This window comes from Gavia stellata, chromosome 22 (genome assembly GCF_030936135.1).
Source record: "Gavia stellata isolate bGavSte3 chromosome 22, bGavSte3.hap2, whole genome shotgun sequence".
Taxonomy (NCBI): Eukaryota; Metazoa; Chordata; class Aves; order Gaviiformes; family Gaviidae; genus Gavia; species Gavia stellata.
The window spans coordinates 1,534,621-1,559,758 of record NC_082615.1 but is presented as its reverse complement, the minus strand read 5'-3'; the positions used below and the strand labels follow the sequence as shown (position 1 = coordinate 1,559,758).

The 25,138-nt window shown below is 48.1% G+C and overlaps 1 protein-coding gene across 1 annotated transcript in view; it reads right to left on the bottom strand.

Annotated features, from left to right (window-relative positions):
* The window catches only part of DNAH9 (dynein axonemal heavy chain 9), a 215,543-nt gene that overhangs the window by 92,915 nt on the left and 97,490 nt on the right, over positions 1–25,138 (bottom strand). Inside the window, exons 49-51 of the mRNA XM_059828377.1 lie at positions 17,247–17,507; positions 10,710–11,135; positions 6,763–6,882 (exon numbers count right to left, since the gene is read on the bottom strand). Coding sequence (XP_059684360.1) covers positions 6,763–6,882; positions 10,710–11,135; positions 17,247–17,507 — 807 coding nt within the window. The remainder of the gene's footprint in view (positions 1–6,762; positions 6,883–10,709; positions 11,136–17,246; positions 17,508–25,138) is intronic.

Sequence of the window (25,138 nt, the reverse complement as noted above, 5' to 3'; positions counted from 1 at the left end):
ACACGCCATAGATCTGGGCTGATACAATGATGGTTTAACTTCTGCTTCCTGATTTTTTCCTACCCATTCGTAATATTCAATATGCCATTCTTCCGCCAGTTGAGTACCACACTGCTGTTTCTGAGAACCCTGTGCAACAACTCCAAGAGCTCCTCTATGAGTGATAATAGTGCAATTAGGACCTATCAATGTAAATGCATGATTACAGTTCGTTTTCCCTGCCTGCATTATTTTGCATTTGTCATCGCTGAGTTTCATCTGCCACATTAGCACATATCCACTCAGAAATACCACCCATCAGCCATCCTCGTTTTTCTGGTGCACAGATCCCTAGACATTCCCTGGTCCCTGTCCCTTGGATTCTGGAGCATCTTCCCTAGGTCCTCTGAAGTTCACAAAATGCCAAACTAAAATTAAGGCACTGTGAAAGTTCAGCTTGCCTTCATCCCCCTGTTTCATTTTTTCAATCCAAAGCAACACTATCTGTGTTTAATTAAGTGTATTCTTCATACAACCTCAAATAGGTTGATTTCAAAGTCTGGGAACTTATTTCTGCCCACAGTCACATAGGTGACACGTCTGGGATGTCAAATAAATTGCACATCAGTAAGGGCTCTCAGGATCTATCCCTAGATCAAAGCCAGAGATGACACAGGAAACTGCATTGCACAACAGTAAGTTGGGATGCAAATAGTTCCTTGCATACACTGCAAAAGTGATCCATTTTTGACAGCGGTAGTAGCAAGCTGTGCTTTCTAACCAGGCCTTTAAAAGCAGCTAGTGGAACTGGCACTGACATAACTTGTTCTTGTCTGCATTTACAGCTGAATGTGTTCAGTGCTCCCTCAGCCGTAATGCCTGCTAGCAGCCTCTCGAAGCAGCAGCTCCCTCCTGCAACCAGCCAAGACTGACAGTGCTTTAAGGAACCCAGTGGAGTCTCAACTCAAGTTGTTTCCAGCCAATGGGGTGGGGAGGAGATGTAACGAACATGACCTGGGATGCAGTGTCCTCACTCCTCCAACATTTCTCTCCATCTTATGGCAAGCATGATAAGATTTCACCTCTAAATAAAAACTCTAAGTGAACAGATTCTCTATTAAACCACAATACAAATGCTACAGCTTGTATCGCAGCCGCAGGCAGAGACAGCTGATTTCCCAGGGACTGAATGCCTCTCTCATCTCCCAACAAATTGCATTGAACTCTAATAATTTCCACCAGCAGGAATAACCCTGGCCTTGCCCAGACTTTTAAATCATCCCTGATCCTAATCATATAATTCTTCCGCTGTTTTCCATATGATCCACAGCAAGCAGAGACCCCTGGTAATCGTGCATTGTGTGCTGCAGCACCTTGGCAGCGTGAGAAGCAGTTACCTTTCTCTCTTTGCAACTGGGCTGGCAAAAGCCACGCTCTCCCCCATTAAAGCGCCAAACAGGAGCCCAAGGGGTGTTCATTCAGGGATTTCTGTTCCAGACATGAGTTTGAGTTGAGAGCCTGTGTTCACCTTTGTGTTAAATGAGAGACAGAGTTTCTGGATTTAGTCTGGACAACTTTGCCAATCAGTGGCTAATGCTGCCTGCAGGTCCCGAGGCTTTATTGACTCCAGGAGCAGGATGGCACATGCCTGCATCTTTCTGTGTTTCTGGCTCTGTTGCAAAACGTTCCATGCAAGTGGGAAGTTGGAGCCCTCAGTGTGACAGCAAGAGGTGAAACCCTTCCAGCCAACTACTCACCGCTCCAAGCCTCAGGCTGGAAAGCTGAAGGTGACGGTCCCTCTATCTACACTCCAGTCCCGAGACAACAGCCATGGAGGGTCTCTGTGGGGAGCGCTGTCTGGGTGGCTCGTGCACTACTAAGGGGCCTGCTATGACTTCCTATATTTTCCAGTGTTTTTCTGGCACAGTTGGGTAGGATTAAGAGGGCTCAGGGGGATAGGGCAGCAGGAAGATAATTTAGGAGCCTATTTGCAGCATTAGGATTGCTCCAAGCATCATTCACAACTCTTACCAAATCTTTGCATTTAGAGATGTGGCACCAGCGGACACTGAATGGGACAGATATCTCTTTTTCTTCCCTTGTTTGCTGTTGCATTCTTTTTTAGACTGTACATTGTTTGGAGCAACAGGAGACTCTCAACGGTGTTTTGTGTGTTTATGTACATGTGTATTCATCTCTCAGCAAGCCATAGACAAGGCCAGAATGCAAACAATCCCACTCCATCCTTCTTCGCTTTATAAAAGCCCAGGGTTGACACTGGCTTCCCCAAGCCCTCAGCCTCTTATCTGTTACCAACGCGTGTGACTATTATCAGACTGAAAAATTTACCCAGCACAAGTGCGGCAGATGCTGTTTGCCAGCTAGAGATCAATTAAAAAAAAGCCGCTTTTTTCTAGCTGAATCCAGGGCATTGCCCAGCACTCATCTTCACCACTGCAAAGACTGTGCCAGTCGTATGATGCTTCAGTTTTGTGTGATCCTAGATGCAGGAATAGAGATTTACTTCCACCTGGCTCTGCTTTGTCTCTAATGATGAAAGGAAAGGGTGTTTCACCCTGAGGGAAAGTGCATCCTGGCAGCAGCTGGGGGGTAGAAGATGACAACATTGGCAGATTATGGAGAAAACAATGTTTAGCCTGTGTCATCTATGCAGGTAGACAGACTCAGGTCGGGGAAGCTCTGCATGTTTTCAAACACAGAGCAAAAAACTTTCCAGCCTCTCTGGGCATCACCTTTGCAAGCATAGGAAGATACGACTAATCAACATCTCCGCTATGGCAATGCACCATATTTGAGCAGACAACCAAATTCAGTCTACATGAAAACGGTTTATAAACCTCAGCAAGGACTGGTAGGGCTGAAAAATAACAGTTGTATTCAAAGCAGAAAGCCTAAGCCTGAATGATGTCCTTTATCTGCCCAAAAGAATCAAAACACCCTCCTCCACCCAGTTCTCTTGACGCACAGATCAGGCTGTGCATCCTCCTTTTTCCTTTCACCATTTTCAGTTTCCTTCAATGAGAGACTTGAAACCCAGTCACCTACACATTCTCATTTTAAGTATATACAAGAAACTGAAATAACTACGGGAGTGGCCAACGTCAGCCACGGGTGACCAGGCAGAGCCGCATGTGGTTTCTCCCATTCACACAACATCAAATTAGAGCGGGGTGGGAAAAAGCAGTTTGTGCATAAGCACTTCCTCATTGCTTTAACGGTTTCAAGATTTCCAAGTTTGCTGCTATGGTTCTCCTGAAGCCCGTACAGGGAAAGGTTTCTTTCCAAAACCAGTCAGCAGTGCATCCAAAGCATTTCAAGGGGAAAGAAAAAGGGAGGCTTTGAAGCCAAGGTGGCTAAAGTGCTATACGAAATAGATCAGCAAGACTGTGCCTAGACAATGAAAAACACGCTAAGGTATTTAGCAGTTCAGTATGTAGTCCAAAGCACGTGAACAAGTACTGCTTTTAAGCAGGTGCTGACCCTGAGCCTGTGAGCAGTCCCAGTTAATGAGTAAGGTAAAGAACATGCTTAAAAGCAAATATATTCCCATTCCTTCACTGAGATTATACTGCCTGTGGCACAAACTCAGTGCTATCAGACACAGGCATACGTCATTGCTAAATCCTTAACTGCAACCAAAGAAGGTTTTTCTAAAACTTTATTCCAATGTCTTATCTTGATTTTAGAATGAAAATACTTTCTTTTAAAGGAAATTATTAAACTTTAAAAATCATGTAGGAACATGTATCACAAGTGACATTCTATCTTGTAAAAATATTTGCTTGTTTTGTTCTACAGGGACAATTTCATTAACACAGCTAAGCCAAAAAAACTGCCCCAAAATTCCAGTTTTTCCTTATCACAGTATCACAGTTGTACCTGAATGAAGATTCATGTTTTAAGCCAAGAATTCATATGCTAAACATGCACCTCTAAGAAATCCTGTTCTGTTTGTTCCAGTGGTACTGAGGTGAAATTAAGCTGTATTCAATGTAAAACATACACTTACACACATACTGGTATTTATATGAAAAGAACCGAAACTGTCATTTCTATGTTTCTTTTTCATGAAATATTTTCCTCTTGTATTTGGTGTTTACTGACTCCTACATGACTCAGAGCCACAATCTACCTCCACATCACATGTTAAACGATTTTATTAGGCTGTGGAAAGACGCAGGGAAATACTCATCCTGCGAAATCTCCCCAGAAAAATAAATGGCTCTTTCAAATGAAAATGCTACTTTCCTGTTTCAGTTAAAGGTTTTGGAAGCATTCAGTGAGATTTAACTTGAAGGACATGAAAGCATAAGAATCCTACAGTGGCTGCATAAAAGAGATCTAAATCAGTATAGAAAGGGACTTAAATGCTGTTTGTCTTTGACGCCTTATATCTGAGTATATCAGAGTCCTGCCTGCGTTTTTCCGCAAAGCAGACGCCTGTGCTACAGCAGTGCTGCACTCCTGTTTTCCAGAGCAGGCACACAGAGATTAAAGATGAAGAAGGTTTTTTGCAAGTTTCCCAGTACCTAAGCATGCAGAAGGTGAATCGTGCAGTTTTTGGGAACACTTTGATGCCCCATCAAATGCAGTCTTTTTCATGTGCCCATGAAAACCCACCTGAAATCCGAACAGCTCGGAAAATCCAGGCTAAAGCAATTTGCTGAAGGTCATCTAAGAAGATTTGAGAGTATGAAACAGAGAATTGAGCACAACTGTCCATGTCCAAAGGAAAAAGCTTAACTATTTGGCTATCTTTTTATCTTTGCCACTGCACGCTATATGGGGATAGATACAAATAGATACTTTACACACAAATTACAGCCCAACGCAGCCATGAGCTGGTAAAACAAGCAGAAAAACCTGCATCCAGCATCACTTCTAGAAATACCTTTGTATTCTGACTTAGCTGCTACCAGCCCCACCAGCAGAAGCAGCTTCAACAAGACAGCCTGAAACCAACTTCCATCCCTGAATACGTCCAGACCAAGCAGGACACTCTCTTGGAGATACAGGTACAGCCTCTTGGAAGAGTGGTTTGAACACAACCTCTCTCTGACCCTGGGAGGAAGGGCAGCACAGCAGCCTTTCTTTCAGTGCTGCTATAAAATCAAGCTGTGTGGCCACAAGGAAAGGGCCATGCATTTCAGCAAGTTTTGCTAGGTCTCAGGCAGGAGCCATGTGCCGCACGGCGCACACATCCCACACTCAGAACACGGCAAGGCAGGCACTTTACATGCCAAGAGCTGCAGCAGAAGCAGTGTGGGAGTGCACTGCCTAAGTCTCTTCCCATAGAAGTTCTGCTGGTTTTGGCTGCGGGAGAGTTAATTTTCTTCATATTAGCTAGTACGGGGCTGTGTTTTGGGTTTGTGCTGGAAACGGTGTTGATACACAGGGATATTTTAGTCACTGCTGAGCAGGGCTTACACAGAGTCAAGTCCTTTTCTGCTCCTCACACCACCCCACCAGCGAGTAGGCTGGGGGTGAACAAGACGTCGGGAGGGGACACAGCTGGGACAGCTGACCCCAGCTACCAAAGGGATATCCCATACCATATGATGTCATGCTCAGCATGTAAATCCGGGGGAAGAAGAAGGAAGAGGGGGACATTCAGAGTGATGGCGTTTGTCTTCCCAAGTAACCGTTAAGTGTGATGGAGCCCTGCTTTCCTGGAGATGGCTGAACACCTGCCTGCCCATGGGAAGTGGTGAATGAGTTCCTTGTTTTGCTTTGCTTGCGTGTGCAGCTTTTGCTTTACCTATTAAACTGTCTTTATCCCAGCCTCCGAGTTTTCTCACTTTTACTCTCCTGATTCTCTCTCCCATCCCACCAGGGGGGAGTGAGCGAGCGGCTGTGTGGGGCTTAGCTGCCAGCTGGGGTTAAACCACGACAGAAGTCTGTACCTCTACTTGCACCTTCCCTGCAGGTCTAGTGAGTCAGGTGTTTTAAAAGCATAAAAAAACTGGGGCTCTCCACTGGGACAACGTCAATGCTGCCTTCACATGCTGGAGGGTGAGCTTGAGTCAGCAGAGCTAGCTGCTAGAACCAGCTCCAACCCCACCGCCTGCCAGGGCAGAGCTCAAGCATGGGATGGTCTCCTGCAGCCCTGTTTCCTTCCTTGGAGGAGGAACTGGCTGGCTCCAAGCTAACAGCCGGTGCAGAAGCCAAAACACAAAGCGTTAAGGGCAATTGCAGCATTGGACGTGAGCTGGGGGTCCAGGTAACAGGACAGTGTGAACAGAAGCCATTATCTCTCAGTCTCTTATCTGTGATGCAGTGACAAGGGCATTGCCCCCCCAGAGGAATAGGAGGCTGCATATTTTGAAGACACAACAGACTGCAATGCATACCGATGGGCTGATAACCAGGACATGCACAGGTTTTTTAGAGCTTTTCACTGTTAACTTTTTGTCATTTCAAAACCTGCAAAGCTACTGGCATATTCCATATTTGTTTTTACAATACGATTTTTGAGTCATATAGTTTTGGCCCATCAGTACTTGATCACACATTTAAGTAACAAAAAGGAGATGAGACCTGTGAAAAAAGTATAGCCAGTCTCTTTAAATATGAGCAGTGCCTACCCTGATGTATGAAAATAGCCAATGCAAATTCATTTTCATTACTGAAACTTGCTGCAGTGCAGGAAATGTATTCCAAAAAAATTAGAGGATGTAATGTACTGTGTACACATGGTTTGCATCTCAGCAGCACCTGATACCTCCCATTCATGCCATTAGAGTTGCATCTGCTGACACTCACCAGTCGATTTGCAAGAGCGATGGTACAGGCTGTAGCTTCAGCTTCTTGCTGACATTTGAGTTTGTCTGAAGTGGCCTTCTCAAACTTGGCTGTGAGCTTTCCTAGGTTCTCATTGAGGCGCTGCACATGAAAAAAAGGAGCAAACAACAGCACAGTTTTAAGGAAAACCTTTCGCCATAGATGATTCACCCTGCGGGCAGGGCTGGCCAAGCTCCACCACAACTCACGCTGCCCAGGCTGGCACCCAGGGTGCAGCCCCTACACAGTGCTGTGGCATCAGGAGCCAGCGCGAAGCAGCAGTGTGTTGTGTCGGCACAGGGCAAAGGCAAAGAACACACAAAGCCAATTTATTTGGGGCTCTGCCCTGGGAAAGGGGATCCTTATGGCTGAGTACCGATGACCAGTGCTATGGCTGAGCAATGAGCAGGGCAGCTAAGAAAACAGAATTTTTTTGTTTCCTGATGCTGCAGCCCCCTTGGTCTCAGTCCAGTCCTTGAGGCTCTGCTGATTCACCAAGCTGTGCTCAAATCCCCAAGGGGCTCCTTGAGCAGCTCGAGGTATGCCTGAACCAGCTACAAGCCATACTCCTGCACCCTGTTTCTAGAAGGGAATATGACAAATAAGTCACAGAATGACAGAATCACAGAATGACAGGGGTTGGAAGGGGCCTCTGGAGATCATCTAGTTCAACCCCCCCACCAGAGCAGGTTCACCTAGAGCAGATTGCACAGGAATGTGTCCAGGCGAATTTTGAATATCTCCAGAGAAGGAGACCCCACAACCTCTCTGGGCAGCCTGTTCCAGTGCTCTGCCACCCTGAAAGGAAAGAAGTTCCTCCTCATGTTTAGATGGGACTTCCTATGACCAAGTTTGTGCCCGTTACCTCTCGTCCTGTCACTGGGCACCACGGAAAAAAGACTGGCCCCATCCTTCTGGCACCCACCCCTTCAGCATTTATAAGCATTAATAAGAAGATCCCCCCCTCAGTCTTCTCTTCTCCAGACTAAAAAGACCCAAGCCCCTCAGCCTTGTTCTGCTCCTAAAGCTGCCTGAGCACATGCCATGAGATGCTCCTGCCGAGGAGCCCAACCAGCACTAGGTGGGACCATCTCACGGGCAGGTCGGCTGCAAAGCGCTTCGGGGCTGGGAAGGGGCAGAAAGGGCCCAAACCATCTGGAGAAAAAGAAAAAGAACCCTTTGCTTGGACAGAGCTGTTCACACTCAGGTCTAAAACAAATCAAGGGCTCCCACAAGCACTTGGAGCTTTCCATTTCTGATAAGAGAAGTAGAAGTAATTGATTTTATCTGCACCCGATGCAAACTGCTTAAGGCTAAACCGCTTGTAAATCACTTTAACACTGTTTGAGCTACGCACTAGAAACAAATCTGAAAATGGAGAAGGATTATATTAGGGATATCTGCAGCTCTCCAGGATACTGGAAAACACAAAGCAGACTCTCCTCTACCTGCCTTGGAATTAACAACACAAAAAGTTTCTGTCTCTGCATGCATATGAATGTATGTGCACGCATATGCTCATATACATAAAATCCCATTACACAGGCACGATCTGATAAATAAGCACATATAAGCTATGAAGAACAGAGCACACCTGCAGTACCCCACCAGGCACACTCTACAGTAACACACAAATACATCTGTGTGCAACTGAGCGTATACATCTTTCTTCTCCATCTACCCTCCCCGGATGCGCAGCAATCTTATTTCCCAGGCAGACAAAGGAGAAGGGAAGGTACTTAAGTATTTTTGACAATCAGAATAATCTCATTTATTACTAAAATAAGTATGTGACAGCTCGGGGCCAGTTGTGAGCTGGTATGAATCAGCCTTACATCAGTGAAGCTATGTGAGATATCCCAGCTTGAAAAGCAAGGATATACCTCCACATCCACCCCCACGCTGAGCAATGTATCATCCCCATCTGCAGAGGGGAAAACTCACCTAAAACAGTCAGTTTTGCAAGTGCATGCCAGTGGAGTACCACTAATCCCCCTAAAGATTGCCATTTCCTTTAACAAAATCCCACTTCTTAAAAAAAAGAAGAAAAAAGAAAAGCTCAGGCATTAAAAGCTTTGGAAACAAGCAGCATAAAGGGATGAAAAAAGTTCCCCAGGACCGTATTCCACATCTGAGATGGGAGAATTAGAGGCTAAAGACCTCTAAATCCACCCCTGCTTCAGGTGCTCTGCCCATCCTCCTTTCATCTGCAGCAGGAAGGGGCTACCGGAGAGCTCTGGAGATTTTTTTTATATTTTTAGCTAAAAAGTGTAGTAAGCATTTTAAGAATAATAAGCCCTAGGAGGCATCAAAGGAGTGGCATATTTTCTAACATGAAGATGTGCTGATGGAAGGGATGAGTACTCGGACAAGCTCAGCTGGAGGGACGGTGCTGCTCCGCTCTAGGTGCATATCTCAATGTCACTTATTTAAAGACAAATTTGTCAGCCCAGCTGACAACACACCTTGGTTATTAACGGGGATTTTGCAAGAAATGTGGTGTCAGTACAAAGCACAGCCACAGAGGACCCTTCGCTCATCAGCAGGGATCCCAGATCCACAGCACCTTAAAAAAAAAGGCAGATCTTGGAGAGCGAGCAGGGGCTGCCTTCATCAGGAGGGACCTGGAAGCCATCGAGTGATGGGATGCTGTGCTGCCATCGGAGAGACGGGCTGGCGGGGTTCCCCCAGGCGGGGTTCCACACTTTGCTGTTAGTGGGTAATGGCCAGGAAAGCGGTGGGGGGAGAAAAGCAGTATGTCTTTTAACAAAGACATAATTTTCCAGGGGAAAAAAGAGAAAGGCTAGAAGCTACTCTCTGTAGAAATGGACTTTTACTCACACAGTAATTTCTTCTAGTCAATGATTTTTTAAATATTTTTTTTGAAGTAGCAAAAATCTAAATAAGGATGATACACTGGTGAGGCTGCACCTCGAATGCTGTGTTCAGTTTTGGGCCCCTCACTACAAGAAGGACATTGAGGTGCTGGAGCGTGTCCAGAGAAGGGCGACAAAGCTGGTGAGGGGTCTGAAGCACAAGTCTGATGAGGAGCGGCTGACGGAACTGGGGTTGTTCAGTCTGGAGAAGAGGAGGCTGAGGGGAGACCTTATTGCTCTCTACAATTACCTGAAAGGGGGTTGTGGTGAGGTGGGTGTTGGTCTCTTCTCTCAAGTGACTCGCAACAGGACAAGAGGAAATGGCCTCAAGTTGTGCCAGGGGAGATTCGGGCTGGATATTAGGAAAAATTTCTTCACTGAGAGAGTGGTGAAGCACTGGAAGAGGCTGCCCAAGGGAGGTGGTGGAGTCACCATCACTGGAGGTGTTCAAGGAACGTGTGGACATGGCATTGTGGGGCATGGTGGTGTAGGGTTGATGGTTGGACTTGATGATCTTACAGGTTTTTTCCAACCTTAATGATTCTGTGATATGCCTACAAGGAGCTGTGCCATGACAAATTATTAGACTCCTATTAGTCTTCATTCTGCCAAACACATCCATTGCCAGGGACTGAGTGCAGGGAGTCAGCCCAGCCCAGCACTGTGCTACCAGCGCTCTGAATCAGCCTCTGGTTCCTCTTCCCTGCCCCTGTGCACACACCGGGAACATACTGGTTTGAGATAACAAGTTTTCTGAGGACCCATGACTAGAGATAAATTACATTTTAAAAATTAGGTAAGAATAATAAGAATTAATAATTAGCCTTCCTCTTAAGGTGTAAGGAAGGCCGGAGCAGAACAGATGAAATGTAGAAAGCAGCAATAAAAGGGATAGAAAAGACCACAATCTACTGAATCTTTGGATTCCGCCCCCGCCCCCCCCCCCCGCCCTTAAAAATACATGACTGCAGAGAAGCAGCTTTCTCCAAAGTGGCGAATTTCTCCCCAAGCAGTGACTTGCGTGATGAGTCCCACCAAAGGGCAAGCACTTACAGCAATTTTGGCCTTGATGTTGGCCAGCTTCTCCTGGGCAGCTGCCAGCTCTGCGTTGGCTTTGCTCAGAGCCTGCCGCTTCGGCTCCACGTCACAGTACACCTCGTGGAAGCGCACGATGTTTACCACCCAGGAGCAGAGGCCGGCTGCAGCGTAGGACTTGGTGGTCACAAATTCAGGTTTAAACTTGGGATCTTCTAAATAGGGCTGAAGAGCTTTGAGGCAGTTCTCGTGGATGTTCTCCTTGTCAAACTTGATCAAGGAGTCCAGGAAGCCATCCACCCTGGCCATGGCAGCTTTCGCTGCTTTCCAGCTCCTGTCCTTGGGAATTTTTCCTCCCGGGGCCATTAGCACCATCACAGCTGCAGTGACATTGCTGACAGCTGGAGGTGGCGACCCGAAGGACCTCAGCTCTGTCAGATTCTTCTGAAAAGGGGAAAACAAGGTGGTTGTTAGACAAAAATGAATGGGCTTTCTTTTTGCTTTGCCACTAATAGAGTCAGGCTCCCAAGCTATCGATCTGATAAATTGGGTTTCTCTCAGCCCAAACATCGCTGCCTTTAAATCACTGCTGTGCTTGTTTACAGCATATATGCTCAATTCCCTGCATCCAGCTCCTTATATCCCACCCGGGACAGGCACAGCATAGTGTTCCTCCCCAAACTCCCACCCTTTCCCTCCTGCCAGCTGTCCTGCCTGGGGGAGCAGGAAGGAAAAAGGAAACCTTTCCAAATAATAGACTCTATAAATAGCCCATAGCCCCTCTAAAACCACCTTGCAGAGCTTCCATTCATGCCTAGCTACTCCCTGTGCCGGAGACACTCATGCGATAAGGTCTTGCTGAATTATCCACATGCACCCCTGTTGCCATGTGGCCATCATCCAGCCCAAATTTAGGCACTTTAACCAAGCGTCTTCAGCAGTAGGGCAGTCATTGGGGTGAACAGGCAGCCCCCCAACCCCGAGAATCAGCTAATCTCTGGGGACACCCTCATCCAAGGCGGAGTTCCCATCTCCTCCACTACCAACACAGGCAGTTTTAGTGAGTCCCTAATATTAAGTGGGATGAATCTTAACCTAAGTGAAAAACGCTGAATTGTGGAGAAAGCACGTTTCCTGACACACTTGCAACTGCGACAGCAACACGATGCTGAGGGTTTGATCTGCTGGCACCTAAAATCTTCCCTCCATGCTCATGCGAGTTAGCTTTTGCATAGGAAAAAAACAGCACAGGTAAATCAGCTGTTCTCAGATGACAGGCTGTTGTCAAAACAAGGATAAGGGCTGTTTCAGCACCAGTTTAAGAAAAATCTATGAACTTCTGTCAGTTCCTGTTTCTATCAGTTTTGAATAGCTTTTAATCTATATTCTCTGATATTCTGTTTCTATCCATTTTTGTCTGTGGAAGCAAGGTGGGATAGTTTGGTACCCTTGAGCATCCATTTTTGGGATAAAGGGATCTGCTATGAATCTGTTCCTAAATGCGTCTTTGCTTACTTTTAGCTTTTGTTAATAATCGAGCTGATAGAGACAGGCCCTTGAGAGCTGTGTACATTTCCAGTGTAAAATGTCTCTAATTAGCATGCTTAATGACATCGAGCCAACCGTTAGCAGAGACGAGCGCCCCAACACGCCCTCCTCCATCCCAAGCGCCCTGCTTAGCTCGGCCTGGAGCAGCATGTACAACGCGGCCTCTCCCCAGCCCTGCGCGTGCCAGGGGCTGGGGGGGTGCTGCCTGGTGGGGCTGGGAGGGCTCTGACAAAGCAGCCTGTCTTTAACAGCCTGCATCTCAGTGGAAATGGGATGCTGAGTTGGTACCATTGCTTTTTCCCTAGGAGGTGAGCACTTCCATGACACGACCGGAATGGTGACACTGGTACCCTGAACGGGAGGGAGGATAGTGCTGTCCCAGCTAGGAGAGTGAGGAAGACCTGGGCAGCACGGGGTGGCTGGTTTCATTCCTTACGACAAGGGTCTCTGGCACCATGGGAAGAGGACAAACCAGGTCCACAGTGAGTGCCACGCTGATGAACTTGGGTACCAGGTAGAAGGAGCTCTGCCCTTTTCCCTGATGGCATCATCAGTTGTATTTTAACAAATCACTCTAAATTCTTCTTCCACACACCAGAGTATCCCCAGGATGGAAACCAGACACCGAGTGCCACCTGCCTCAGGAACACCGGCTGCTATGGCATCCTCGAATGCCTCTGGACCATCTCCAGGGGATATTCCTTGCAGGCAATTGTGCGGAAGCTTCATTGCTTTTCATATTATCACTGTTTTCTGCTTGCTGTAACCTGTGCAGAGACTGAGCAGCACTGGTCAAGCACCATCCTCCTTTCCAAGGGGGGACAGACTGCCCAGCCACCTCCGCAGGCCAGCTGCTGCCTCCTCTTGGAAAGTGCTTTGTGCCAAGCAGAGACCCACTGGCAGAAGAAGGCAGCCCCAGACTCCATGTGTCATGATGTCCCCCTTCCACCCTCCCCAAAATGAGATGAGAATGCCGAAACATCAGATCCGTTGAGCCCCATCTCCTGCAATTCTTAGGGCCCAGGGAATGTGGATACTGAGAAAGAGCTCAGGCACCCTCACAGGGCCAGCAGACAAACTGCACTGTAAGAGGTAAAATTGCATCTTTGACTCTAAAACCTGATTTCCTGAGTTTTCACACTCACTATCACATCTGGGTTTTTATTTTGCAGGTATTCTGTGCTGGGTCTATCATAACCCATATGTCATTCGTCATGGTCCATATAATAATTACCTTAATTGTTTTTTATATATATATTATCTATATATAATTATCCCATACATGTATATAATTATCACTTTTTAACACCTTAAATAGCTGCCCAATTTAGCGCAGGCACTCGCGCTGCCACCAAACCCTGCAAAAGGCATTAACACTAAAGCAGGGGACAGAAGTGGCTGCAGCAGCTTCCCCCAGTGCAGGCGAAGCTGGGCTGAGCCAGCCTGCGATCGCTTCTTGGCTCAAATGGAAAAAAGGAAAAGGAAAGTTTAAATTGTGAGAAACACACAGAGGGCTAAATCCTGCCAAAGGCTGGCTGAGCGGGGCCGCCCCCTGGAGAGCAGCATGGCTGCGGATGGGTTTGAAGGCACCAAAGGGGATTATTTAAAGCCCCAGAAAGAGAATCCTCCCATCACAAAAAAAGGAGCACAAATCAAGTTGGGTTTAAATTGCGCCCAATGAGAAGGTAACGCATACGGCGTAGTAACGCATATGGTGAAGTATTTTCAGTGTTGCTGGAACAATTTGCGTACCAAAAAAAAATAGCACGCACTTGTTACTCATAAGTGCCATTGCTTGGGAAGTGTCTCGTGAACAGGGGCTGCTCTGATTACAGTAATGAATGATAAACAGTGACTTTGGTTTAATGGAGCTAAGACACTCTTTACCAAACACAAGACTGCTTTGCAGCCAGTGGCAAGGGATGAGGGGATGAGAAACCATCCAGCTGTGCAAGCAAGCATCGGCATGGCAGTGCCTCGGGCACTGCCTCAGGCAGCAGCGTGCCCCCATTGTGCATGTCACCTGCCACAAAGCCCTGGGGAATTCAAATGGGCTGTCATTGCTGTGGATGCCCACGGCGGAGGTTAACACCTCGCTAACTGCCACCCCTGCCTTGCTTTGCCCCCATGGCTCCATCCCTCTGGGAGCAACAGGTCCACCGATGGCTGCTGAATGCTCCTTCGCTCTGCTTGTGCTCCTCCGTGAAGCTCTCCTCCTCTCCTCCAGCTGCAAATCTCATGCAGGGTCTCTGGCCTGCCAGGAAAGGCTATTCCTTTGGGTTAATGCCCTGTTAATCCTGGAAACGGCAAAAAACCTCCCTGGCATGTTCTCTTGTGTAGACCTTGGATCACCTCCATATAATGCCATGGACAGCCCAGGTGCCAGCCTGCTTCCCGCACAGCAATGGCAGAGGCACATGGCTCTAGAGCAGCTGTCCCATCCAGGCGAGTCGGGCTTTTCGCAAAACTCATCCCACCAAGGGCAACAGGCTATCTGCTGACCAGCCTCACTCATCCTTTGCCTGGAATTAATGCAAAGGCATCCCCTGTTGCTTCCCTCTCCACGCAGCCTATTTGTGAAAGGTAGAAGTCTGAATGGACATGGCTGCTCTTCTTTCAAACTAGCGGGTGACACCGACACAGAAACATCCATGTATCCACATACTTACTGAGCTCCTTGGTAGCTGACTATATACATTTATTACTGCATTGTACTCAACAGCTTTTCTCGCTGTTTTTCCTATTAATGTTGCACGTAACAGTGCTGTCCAAATAACACAACTTAGCTAATTGGGGAGAAACTATACATACACACATAAATATCGCTGATTATTCCTGTCAGCAAGCAGGTCAAGCTCTCTGATGCATCTCTGATCAGAAGGTAAGGGAGACCATGCCTTCCAGTGCTCTGCTACTGTTGCTTTACTGGTCCCTAGAGAAAATTCCAGCATCTCCCTAATCTTTGCCTAATGAGATATTCTACAGCTCCAGCACGAAAGCAAAACTAATGAAGAGACAAATATTTTCACTTTGTACAGTCTTTTCCCTTCCAGGTACAAGAGACAAAGCAACACATGTCTGCAGCAAAGACACATGTTTCCTGAAAGCTAATCAAACAGAAAACCCATTCCTGATGACTCAGAGCTTCGTTCCTCTCCCCCAACAGGGCTACGATTGAGCCATGGTTTGAGGCATGATTGAGCCATGCCTTGCTGTGATCGGCAGAATAACTCTGATTTTCTAGCTGCACCTGGTGTGTGGCCACTGCTCTGCCCTAGGTGCAACGGGAGTTTGCTGCTCCAGGATTCTGCGTGAACTGCAGACCAAGATAAATTGTAGGTACGTGTCTCTGGGGCACACCGCAAAGTGTGGGGCTCCAAATGTGAACTCCTGGAGCAGCCTTGAAGGAAAAACCTTCCAAGGTACCAAAAGCCTTCCCTAAACCAATCACTTAAGGACTGCTCTGACTGCATGAGTCAACTTGTCTGCAGTAATGTATGGCTCTACTGAGAGATCAACCCACACTCAGTACCCAACTACCCACCACCCGCAATGGTGTCCTGCCCAGCCCAAAGACACTGCTGAGGAACAGGTCCTCTCCCCCCGCCCCGAGAAGCCCTGGTACTGGATAAACCCAAACATGGAATGAGACTTCTGTGCCAATGCTTCTTATTGTGTCAAACCAAAAGCCACCCCATGAGTGCACCAGTAGAGCCAAGCTGTGTGGATCAGACACTGAGCATCACACTTAACAAGGCCTGAGTAACATCTTAGACAAAGAGACAACAAGACAAATCCAGCCCCAATACAGCTGGAGAAGATCAGTCCAAACCCTCAGGCCACAATGTTTTGTCCCTGCAATAGAAGGGAACTCGTGAGGGGAAGATGTCAAGAAGTCACCAACTCTCCCCACTGCACCTCTGTATCTCTGCTGCTTCTTCCACCACCTTGTCTTCCCCCTCAGCCAAGCAAGGCGTTTGCCATGGGCTGCAGAAAGACACTGCCCCACTGTGCCACAGACTCGGAGGGGAACGTGAGTCTTCCCATCCCAGATGCCTTTCCAAAGCAGGGCATGGGTCAAGCGGGAACTCGGGGGATGCCCATGCTCACTGCCAGCTGCAGACACAAACTGCCAGCCCCACACCCACAAACACCAGTCTGCGGGTCTCACATGAGATCTGTCTGTGCAACGTTCTCAGCACAGAGTAGCTGGGTATAAAATCTGCCTTGCTGGTATTTTGGGGTATTCTCAGCTCCCACTGTGCTGATTGTGCACTTGCACAGCAACACCCCAAGCAAACAGCATCAATACTGTCTCTCACTGAAATGAAGGGGTGCTCAGGCTTCACCCTGCCTGTCCTGCAACACCTCCCACACCTCTGCCGTGACCAGCTAAGGGCACATTGCTCCTTGCCACAGGACCCTCAGGACAGCCGACAACCAGTCATCCTGAGAGCACCGGCAGCCTCTCCTGTCTCTCCTCCTACAGCTTCATTCCCCACAGCTCAGGGGTAACAGTCTCAGGGAAGTCTGGAGCAGGATCTGGCCTGTGCCCCTGCCCTGGAGCACAGCCCTTCATTCTTCATGTCCTCCTCCATGCTGGCGGACAGGTCTGAGCCAGAGACAGTGCCCGGACAGCAAGACAGAGGTATAGAACTGGTGATCCCTCTGAGACACTCTTCCCTGGGTCTTGAAGGAGGGTGACAGTAAAGTGACCTCCCCTTCCTTGTGGGACAGGACAAGAAGCAGTGGAGCCAGCCAACAGCAGAGAAGAAGTGCAAAGTACGCACCTCCAGTTCCTCCTTCTCCCCATAGCCATGAGTAAAAGGTAACTTGGTTCAGCCTCGTGGCTGCTCCGAGTTACACCAGGGACCCAGTATGCACCACCTGGGAAGAAGCTGGAGCAGGGTCAATACATTGCCCAAACACTTGGGCCATCAGATGACACTGCCCCCCGCCCCAATTCAGAGGGGAGATACTAGATTCCCGTGGGAATCTTCACTCTACCTTGTTGAGCGTGTTCAGAGCAGCCTGGGCAGCTGCCAGGGCAGGCTCAGCTTTGGCCAGGTCCTCCTCGCAGTCCTTCTGTTTCTGCTCAACCTCCTGAGTGATAAGCACCACTTTCTGCTCCTCCTCATCGGCAATTGCCTTTTCCCTGCTCACTTTCTCCGTCTCCACCCCTACCACCTGGATCAGCTTGTCAGCATCATCGTTCTTCTGCTTCAGCTCCACTTCTTGGGCTGCCAGCTTGGCCTTCAGCTCATCCACCTAGAGGGAAGAAACACATTCAGGAGCATGGACACTCAGCAACCTGCTCCCTGGATGCCCAGCAGCACGGGCTCATACTTGCATGGGCCTGAGTAGTCTGTGTTTAAAGCGAGGAATGCCTTGGCAGCATAGAAAAGCAGTATTTCTAGGTGTTAGCAGGATACTGCTCGTGGTTACTTGGGTCAGGGTCAGCGAGCCCGTGCGCGTGGTGAACGCACTGGAGCAGCCTGCTAGCAGCGAGGAACCCAGCAGGGGAGAAACCAGCACCAACAGGATGATCTGCTAAGGAGGTTGTCCCACCCCTGTTCATTCCCTCTGCTTGGGAACTGGACAGTGGTGCCAGGGCAACACAACCGTTGCTTTGAGCAGGATCCAACGGGAAGTAGGTGGAAGCTTTCATTTCAGGTATTCCTGGGATTATTTTTGTAAAACCCAGGAACCTCATCATGGGCCAGGCATTTGCATCAGGTTGCTCTCATCATAAAGCCAAATACCTCCAGCTTTCACCCATCTTTGAACAAGACATCTGTTGTCATATCACATCCCCTCTAACGGAAATGTGCATGAGCTATGCACACGTGTTTCACAGTGGAGATGGTGTGCTACAATTCAGCTACACTTTTTTCTCTTCTCAACCTCGACACCTACAGAACAGAGCACGTGCTGTTTTGCCAAGTGCTGGTTTTGAGGAGGACCTGTGCTCCAGGAACTGCCTGCTCACCCAGGCACACCCTGCCACACACCCACACCTCCCTCCCATGTCCCACACATGCAAGGCAGAGGCAGCGCCCAATGAGTCCCCTCCCAACCCTCAGGTCCTATGGACTCGTGGTGGGAAGGGCATTTTACACACCAGAAAGACTACAGTTGGGGTCTGTGATGTCAAATGAGCTTGAGAAGGGATCTCCCATTCAGCTGGTAGCCCAGAGGCATGTCAGTGGTGGCAGCTCCTCTCACACTGCTCCACCGAGCAGCTGATCACACCCAGCAAGGTAGGAGCCCTCTCCAGCAACAGGCTGAAGCACCTGCATGGTGGGGGAGCTCACACCGGCTGTCACCTGAAGACAGAAAGTCTCTTTCTAAAAGTACCCGTTTCAATGAATTTACACAGGCTCTGTGCAGACCGCAGAGTTTTTCACTGTCCTGCCATCAGGCTGGTAAAGGATTGCTTAGAGCTCCTGGGGTACGTCTTTACCTATGTAAAAATACTTACTAAAGGGAAGTCAGACACTTGCTTTTGTTGATAATTCCATTTTTATACCAGGAGAGCACAATTTGCAATCTTACAAACTGAAGCTATTGATGTTCGGCATCAGCTTCAAGTGGAGAGCAGTTTCTTAGGAGTCTCTTTGTGCACTTCATCCATTGTCATCTCCTGCTGCCTGGCACTACAATGCTGTTTTCACCAGGACAAAGACATGACTGTAAATCCAAACAACTCTGGGCTCACAGGGGCACATAATCCCTTCAGTCGGCAAACTCAGTGGCAGCTTCTTGTTCAGCTCCACTTCTTCGGGGATTGCAGGAAATTGAAGTGGGAGGCTTCACTGATGGCAGATATGGCTTGTGACCTTCTGTCCAAAAATCAGTAATCATGTGCTGGATATACATACGAATGGGAGCTTTAGGGGTTTACACAACCACGACAAAACCAGCAAGGGATTAAAACCCACTACTACTCGACAGCGCTACAAAATGAGCAGATGTAAACTCAGCCCCCAGCGCAGCCCGTGAGAACAGAAAATGCTCTGAAAATACCTGCTTTCAGCCAAGCACATGCAATAATGGAAGGGTAAATTACTTGCTCTAACATTGTCAGGATTTGAAAAAAGCAAGAAATTCAGTTAGGGCTTTGCCTGAAAGAAATATTTGGAATCCCAGAATTGTACGTTACTGTGAAGGCCCCTGCGCAGCTGGTCTTGGCTTACATGTTAAATTCCCAGTGGAAGTGATGCAAGTTGGAGCTGTGATGTGTATCCTGAGGCTCTGCTGCACCCTCTGGCAATAGACCACACCACATCTAGGGGACATACACTGACCTCCAGTCTCCCTTACCTACAGCAGGATTTTGGAACATGAAACAATTGTTTCCCTGGTGAGGCTAAAGCTCAAACACAGTTGTGTAGGGACAATTTAATAGTGTTTGTGCAGCGGAAAGAGAGAAACAGGAGCTACGCCTAAATAACCAAACTCACTGTCTTTAGTGCTGTCCTGGGGGTGGCACAGGGAATGTACATTTATGAACTTTACTCCTCCAGTTTCCCCCCCTCAGCACAGCAGACAAGTTTCCCTTAATGCTATACTCGCATCCACAGCAAAAAGAGTCTGTCACAACCATTTGTCCTCCCTTCCCACATATCCTAATGCCCAGACATAAAAATGCCTGATAAGATACCAGTGAGCAGAGAGGTCTCACACTACCACCTTTGGGAAGGTACAGGCAGAGCAGAAACCTTAAATGTGCTCCCATCAATGGCCTGTGGAGCCATCCCTGGCAGAGCAACGTTGGGAATAAAGGCATGAAAAGTTCTTGTCTTTCTACAAATGTCACAGTAATGGAAGGTACTCAAACCTCCCCTCTCTCACACCAAAGAGGACCTTCCATCCAAAAAGGATGGCAGCTTGTACACAGAGCTATTTTCTGTTTCTTTGGAAAACCCAGATGCCTGTAATATTTCCAGCCATTAAACTACACTTCCGAAACCCAGAGGTGGCCAAGCGTGACCACCACTACCATGTCTCAGGGTGTGCAGAAAACCTTGCCAACTCAGCTCCCATCTTCTGTCCTCTCACAGCCCAGAACTACTTCAACAGTCACACACAGTCTCCCTCTTTGGACTGACACCCCCCATACTCCTAGTCCACCCTATGAAAATCAGCAGTGTTGTAAGCCATGCAGACCAGGAGCAGGGTCATCCACCATCCTTTGAGTGTATTTCCATGTTGCTCTTCCCCGGTCATTCTTGGGTCAGCTCCACGGCACTCCTGGTCGGGGCTACCAGCAATATCCCAGGTAACACCATGATGCAACAACATCACATGCAAAAAACCATGATGCAAAAGGAGAACAGTGTGGAAAATATTACCATGTCATACAAAGCCTTTTCCTTGGAGCTGGTGCTCAGATCGAGGGGATGAAGACTGATGGAGACAAATAAGAGGTGACAACATTCTGGAGACTGAAGCCAGGAAGCCCTATTGATCTGGCCTCATGTATTGGATTTGCGTGGCAAGGTTTTGGTAGTGGGGGGGCTGCAGGGGTGGCTTCTGTGAGAAGCTGCTAGAAGCTTCCCCTGTGACCAATAGAGCCAACGCCAGCCGGCTCTAAGACGGACCCACCGCTGGCCAAGGCTGAGCCCATCAGTGATGGTGGTAGCACCTCTGGGATAACATATTTAAGAAGGGGAAAAAACTGCACAGCAGCAGCTGGAAGAGAGGAGTGAGAATATGTGAGAGAAACAACTCTGCAGACACCAAGATCAGTGAAGAAGGAGGGAGAGGAGGTGCTCCAGGTGCCGGAGCAGAGATTCCCCTGCAGCCCCTGGTGAAGACCATGGTGAGGCAGGCTGTGCCCATGCAGCCCATGGAGGTCCACAGTGGAGCAGATATCCACCTGCAGCCCGTGGAGGACCCCATGCCAGAGCACGTGCCTGAAGGAGGCTGTGACCCCATGGAAAGCCCACACTGGAGCAGGTTTGCTGGCATGACTTGTGACCCTGTGGGAGACAGATGCTGGAGCAGTCTTCCTGAAGGACTGCACTCAGTGGAAAGGACACATAGAAAGGACCCACGCTGGAGCAGTTCATGAAGAAATGCAGCCCGTGGGAAGGACTCATGTTGGAGAAGTTTGTGGAGAACTGTCTCCCGTGGGAGGGACCCCATGCTGGGGCAGGGGAAGAGTGTGAGGAGGAAGGAGCAGCAGAGACAATGTGTGATGAACTGACTGCAACTCCCATTCCCCGTCCCCTCTGTGTTGCTCGGGAAGAGGAGGTAGAGAAATCAGGAGTGATGTTGAGCTCAGGAAGAAGGGAGGGGTGGGGGAAGATGTTTTAAGATTTGGGTTTACTTCTCATTACCCTACCCTGATGTGATTGGCAACAAATTAAAGTAATTTCCCCAAGCCAAGTCCGTTTTGCCCATGACAGTAATTAGTGAGTTATCTCCCTGTCCTTATCTCGATCCACAGGTTCTTTTCCATCTTATTTTCTCCCTGTCCTGCTGAGGAGGGGGAGTGACAGAATGGCTTGGTGGGCACCTGGTGTCAAGCCAAGGTCAGCCCACTACACCTCAGTGTAAAGGAAACCAGGAAGACTCAATCTGAGGGGAAGGTGGAATACCAGAAACCCATCAGTCTGCAAGACAGAGCTCAGGAAGGCACTAAAAGGCTCGGGGCATGCGTGCATGCAGCAGGGACACCTAACAGGTGGACACAGGAATCGAGAACAGGGGCACCAGGGCCACAGGGAGTTGCTAAAAAATATAAAGAGAGGCAGCTCCATATGGAGGGGCAGGAAGAGACTGGTTTATGTCCAAAATAAGAGTACGGGATTGGGGATTCACACCTCTTCAAAGACATGAGCTCTCACAGCTAACAGTGGAGTTCAGGGTGCTACAGTGACCTGTTCTGCTTGGTTCTTGCCAGCACATTGGACCCCGCTGTGCTGTGGAGCAGCCACAGACACGTGCTTTATATATTACCATCCAGACACACCACAGAAGAGTCATTGCCACATCCAGGGGAAGTGAGAAAAGCACCACCAACTTTTCCAGTGTCTGCCAACACTGGTGAAAGCAGAAGATGCCTTTTGGACAACATGTAGATGGTTAGAAGAAGAAAGCAAGAACTACAAGAGAATAACAGTACAAAGAGAGACTGAGGTGGCATGGAAAATCACAGCAGCCTGTCATCCCAAAGACAAGAGAGAATGCTATTAACCTCTTTGCCATAGGCAACACCAGGGTAATAACCAGATCAAGGTGTGAGCACGTGCACGTGCCTTAGCATACGGAATATCAGTACTGGCCACAAAAGGGTGAATACTTGGTCCCAAACAGTGCTAAGAAATGTGAAAAACCTGTGAGCAGCTTTCTGAGTCCAGGACAATCTGATAAGCAATTAGTAATGTGAGGTAGAAAGGGAAAGAGGAAAGCAAACGAGAAATTCAAGGGTAATGTACTGTGACTCCAACAGGGAAGGAAGAAGTGCTTGCCTACCACCAGGACAGAATAAGAAGAATTATTAAAGAATAGAAAACCTGGAGGGCAGGCTCCCAGAAGACTCATTTTATCTGATTGTCCCTGCCTTGTTTCAAGAACACAAAATACATCAGAAAGGTCAGCGATTAATTGATAGAGCAAGCAAGACTTGAATCCGGAATCCAGTGATGCAATATTAACCAAAGTAATCCTAAAATTACTCAGCAACAGGCTCTGAACAGAGCGCTGACCTCTTCGTAGCGAACATCACTGAAAAACAAATGACTCATCACACACATCTTCCCAAGTCTATTATGTCCTAATAACTGGAAGCCGGCTTCTGCTTTTCTGAGTACTGAGGACAGCCACTGCCTTCAGGGAAAGATGGTTAGGCCTGTAAGCTAATGAGCTAATGGAAAACATTTCTTTAGAAGAAAAGTTGGTCAATGGTATCAAGATATCCAAATCTCAAAAGAAAAAGAAAGAGCGGGTGTGGGGGGAGAAGAGTAAAAGGAGAGGGAGAGGTTATTTTGAAACTGGAACGGCTAAGTCAAAAAGTACCCTGACAACTACTTGCACAATAGCCCCCTCATGCTGAGGCCACACTGAACAGTCTATAGAAATACATAAACCCCATAATTAACTTGTCATGGCTTCCAAGCAGCAGGAATCTGTAAATAAATCTGTAAATAAATCTGTAATAAAGGCTGTTGACATTGTCTATCTGGACTTCAGTAAAGCTTTTGACACTGTCCCCCACAGTATTCTCCTGGAGAAGCTGACGACTCGTGGCTTAGGCAGGTGCACTCTTCACTGGGTTAAAAACTGGCTGGATGGCCGAGCCCAGAGAGTTGTGGTGAATGGAGTGAAATCCAGTTGGCAGCCAGTCACAAGCGGAGTCCCCCAGGGCTCAGTTTTGGGGCTGGTCTTGTTTAATATTGTTATCAATGATCTTGACAAGGGGATCGAGTGCACCCTCAGCAAGTTTGCAGACGACACCAAGTTGGGAGGGAGTGTTGATCTGCTCGAGGGTCGGAAGGCTCTGCAGAGTGATCTGGACAGGCTGGATCGATGGGCCCAGGCCAATTGGATGAAGTTCAACAAGGCCAAGTGCCGGGTTCTGCACTTTGGCCACAACAACCCCATGCAACGCTACAGGCTTGGGGACAAGTGGCTGGAAAGCTCCCCCGCAGAAAAGGACCTGGGGGTGTTGATCGACACCCGGCTGAATATGAGCCGGCAGTGTGCCCAGGTGGCCAAGAAGGCCAACGACATCCTGGCCTGGATCAGAAATAGCGGGGCCAGCAGGAGCAGGGAGGTGATCGTGCCCCTGCACTTGGCGCTGGTGAGGCCGCACCTCGAATGCTGTGTTCAGTTTTGGGCCCCTCACTCCAAGAAACACATTGAGGTGCTGGAGCGTGTCCAGAGAAGGGTGACGGAGCTGGTGAGGGGTCTGGAGCACAAGTCTGATGAGGAGCGGCTGAGGGAACTGGGGTTGTTTAGCCTGGAGAAGAGGAGGCTGAGGGGAGACCTTATCGCTCTCTACAACTACCTGAAAGGGGGTTGCGGAGAGGTGGGTGTTGGCCTCTTCTACCAAGTGATGAGTGACAGGACAAGAGGAAATGACCTCAAGTTGCGCCAGGGGAGATTCAGACTGGATATTAGGAAAAGTTTTTTTACTGAGAGAGTGGTAACACACTGGAATAGACTGCCCAGGGAGGTGGTGGAGTCAGCCTTCCTGGAGGTATTCAAGGAACGTGTGGACGTGGCATTGTGGGACGTGGCTTAATGGGCATGGTGGTGTGTGGTGTGTTTTGTTTGTTTGTTTGGGGTTTTTTTTTGTTAATGGTTGGACTTGATGACCTTACAGGTCTTTTCCAACCTTAGTGATTCTGTGATTCTGTGAATCTGGAGAATGCTGATGATGGGAGCACTAGTCCTCAGATCTAAGGCACAACCAGGTCATACCCAGGTATCAAAATACTCTTTCTTTGCTTTGAAAATAAAAAAACCCACAGCATATCGCTTCCAAGCACCATGAACACAACTTGGAGATGACACACCTGAGTGAGACAGAAGACTTGTCACTTCCTCAGCACCAAGACCAACCATTTCCATGGGTGAATGTAAAGTTCAGACTTTTAAATCCATACTCAGGATTGAACATTCCGGTACGATTTCCAATACTGCTAAATATCCACACTCTGGTTTCAAATCAACAACAGTTTTGACTATTGCGCACATCTGATAATTTAGGTGTTTAATTTTAGGCCCCCAATGCTAATTTTAGATTCAAATTTGACATATTTGTCCTCACTGCTCTGCATCTTAATCAACTTCACAAACAGGCTCTTCTCTCCCCAGCCTTACTCCAACCAGGTATGAACTTTGCATTCTTTTACCTTTCTCACAATAGCAAAACCTACAAGACCCAC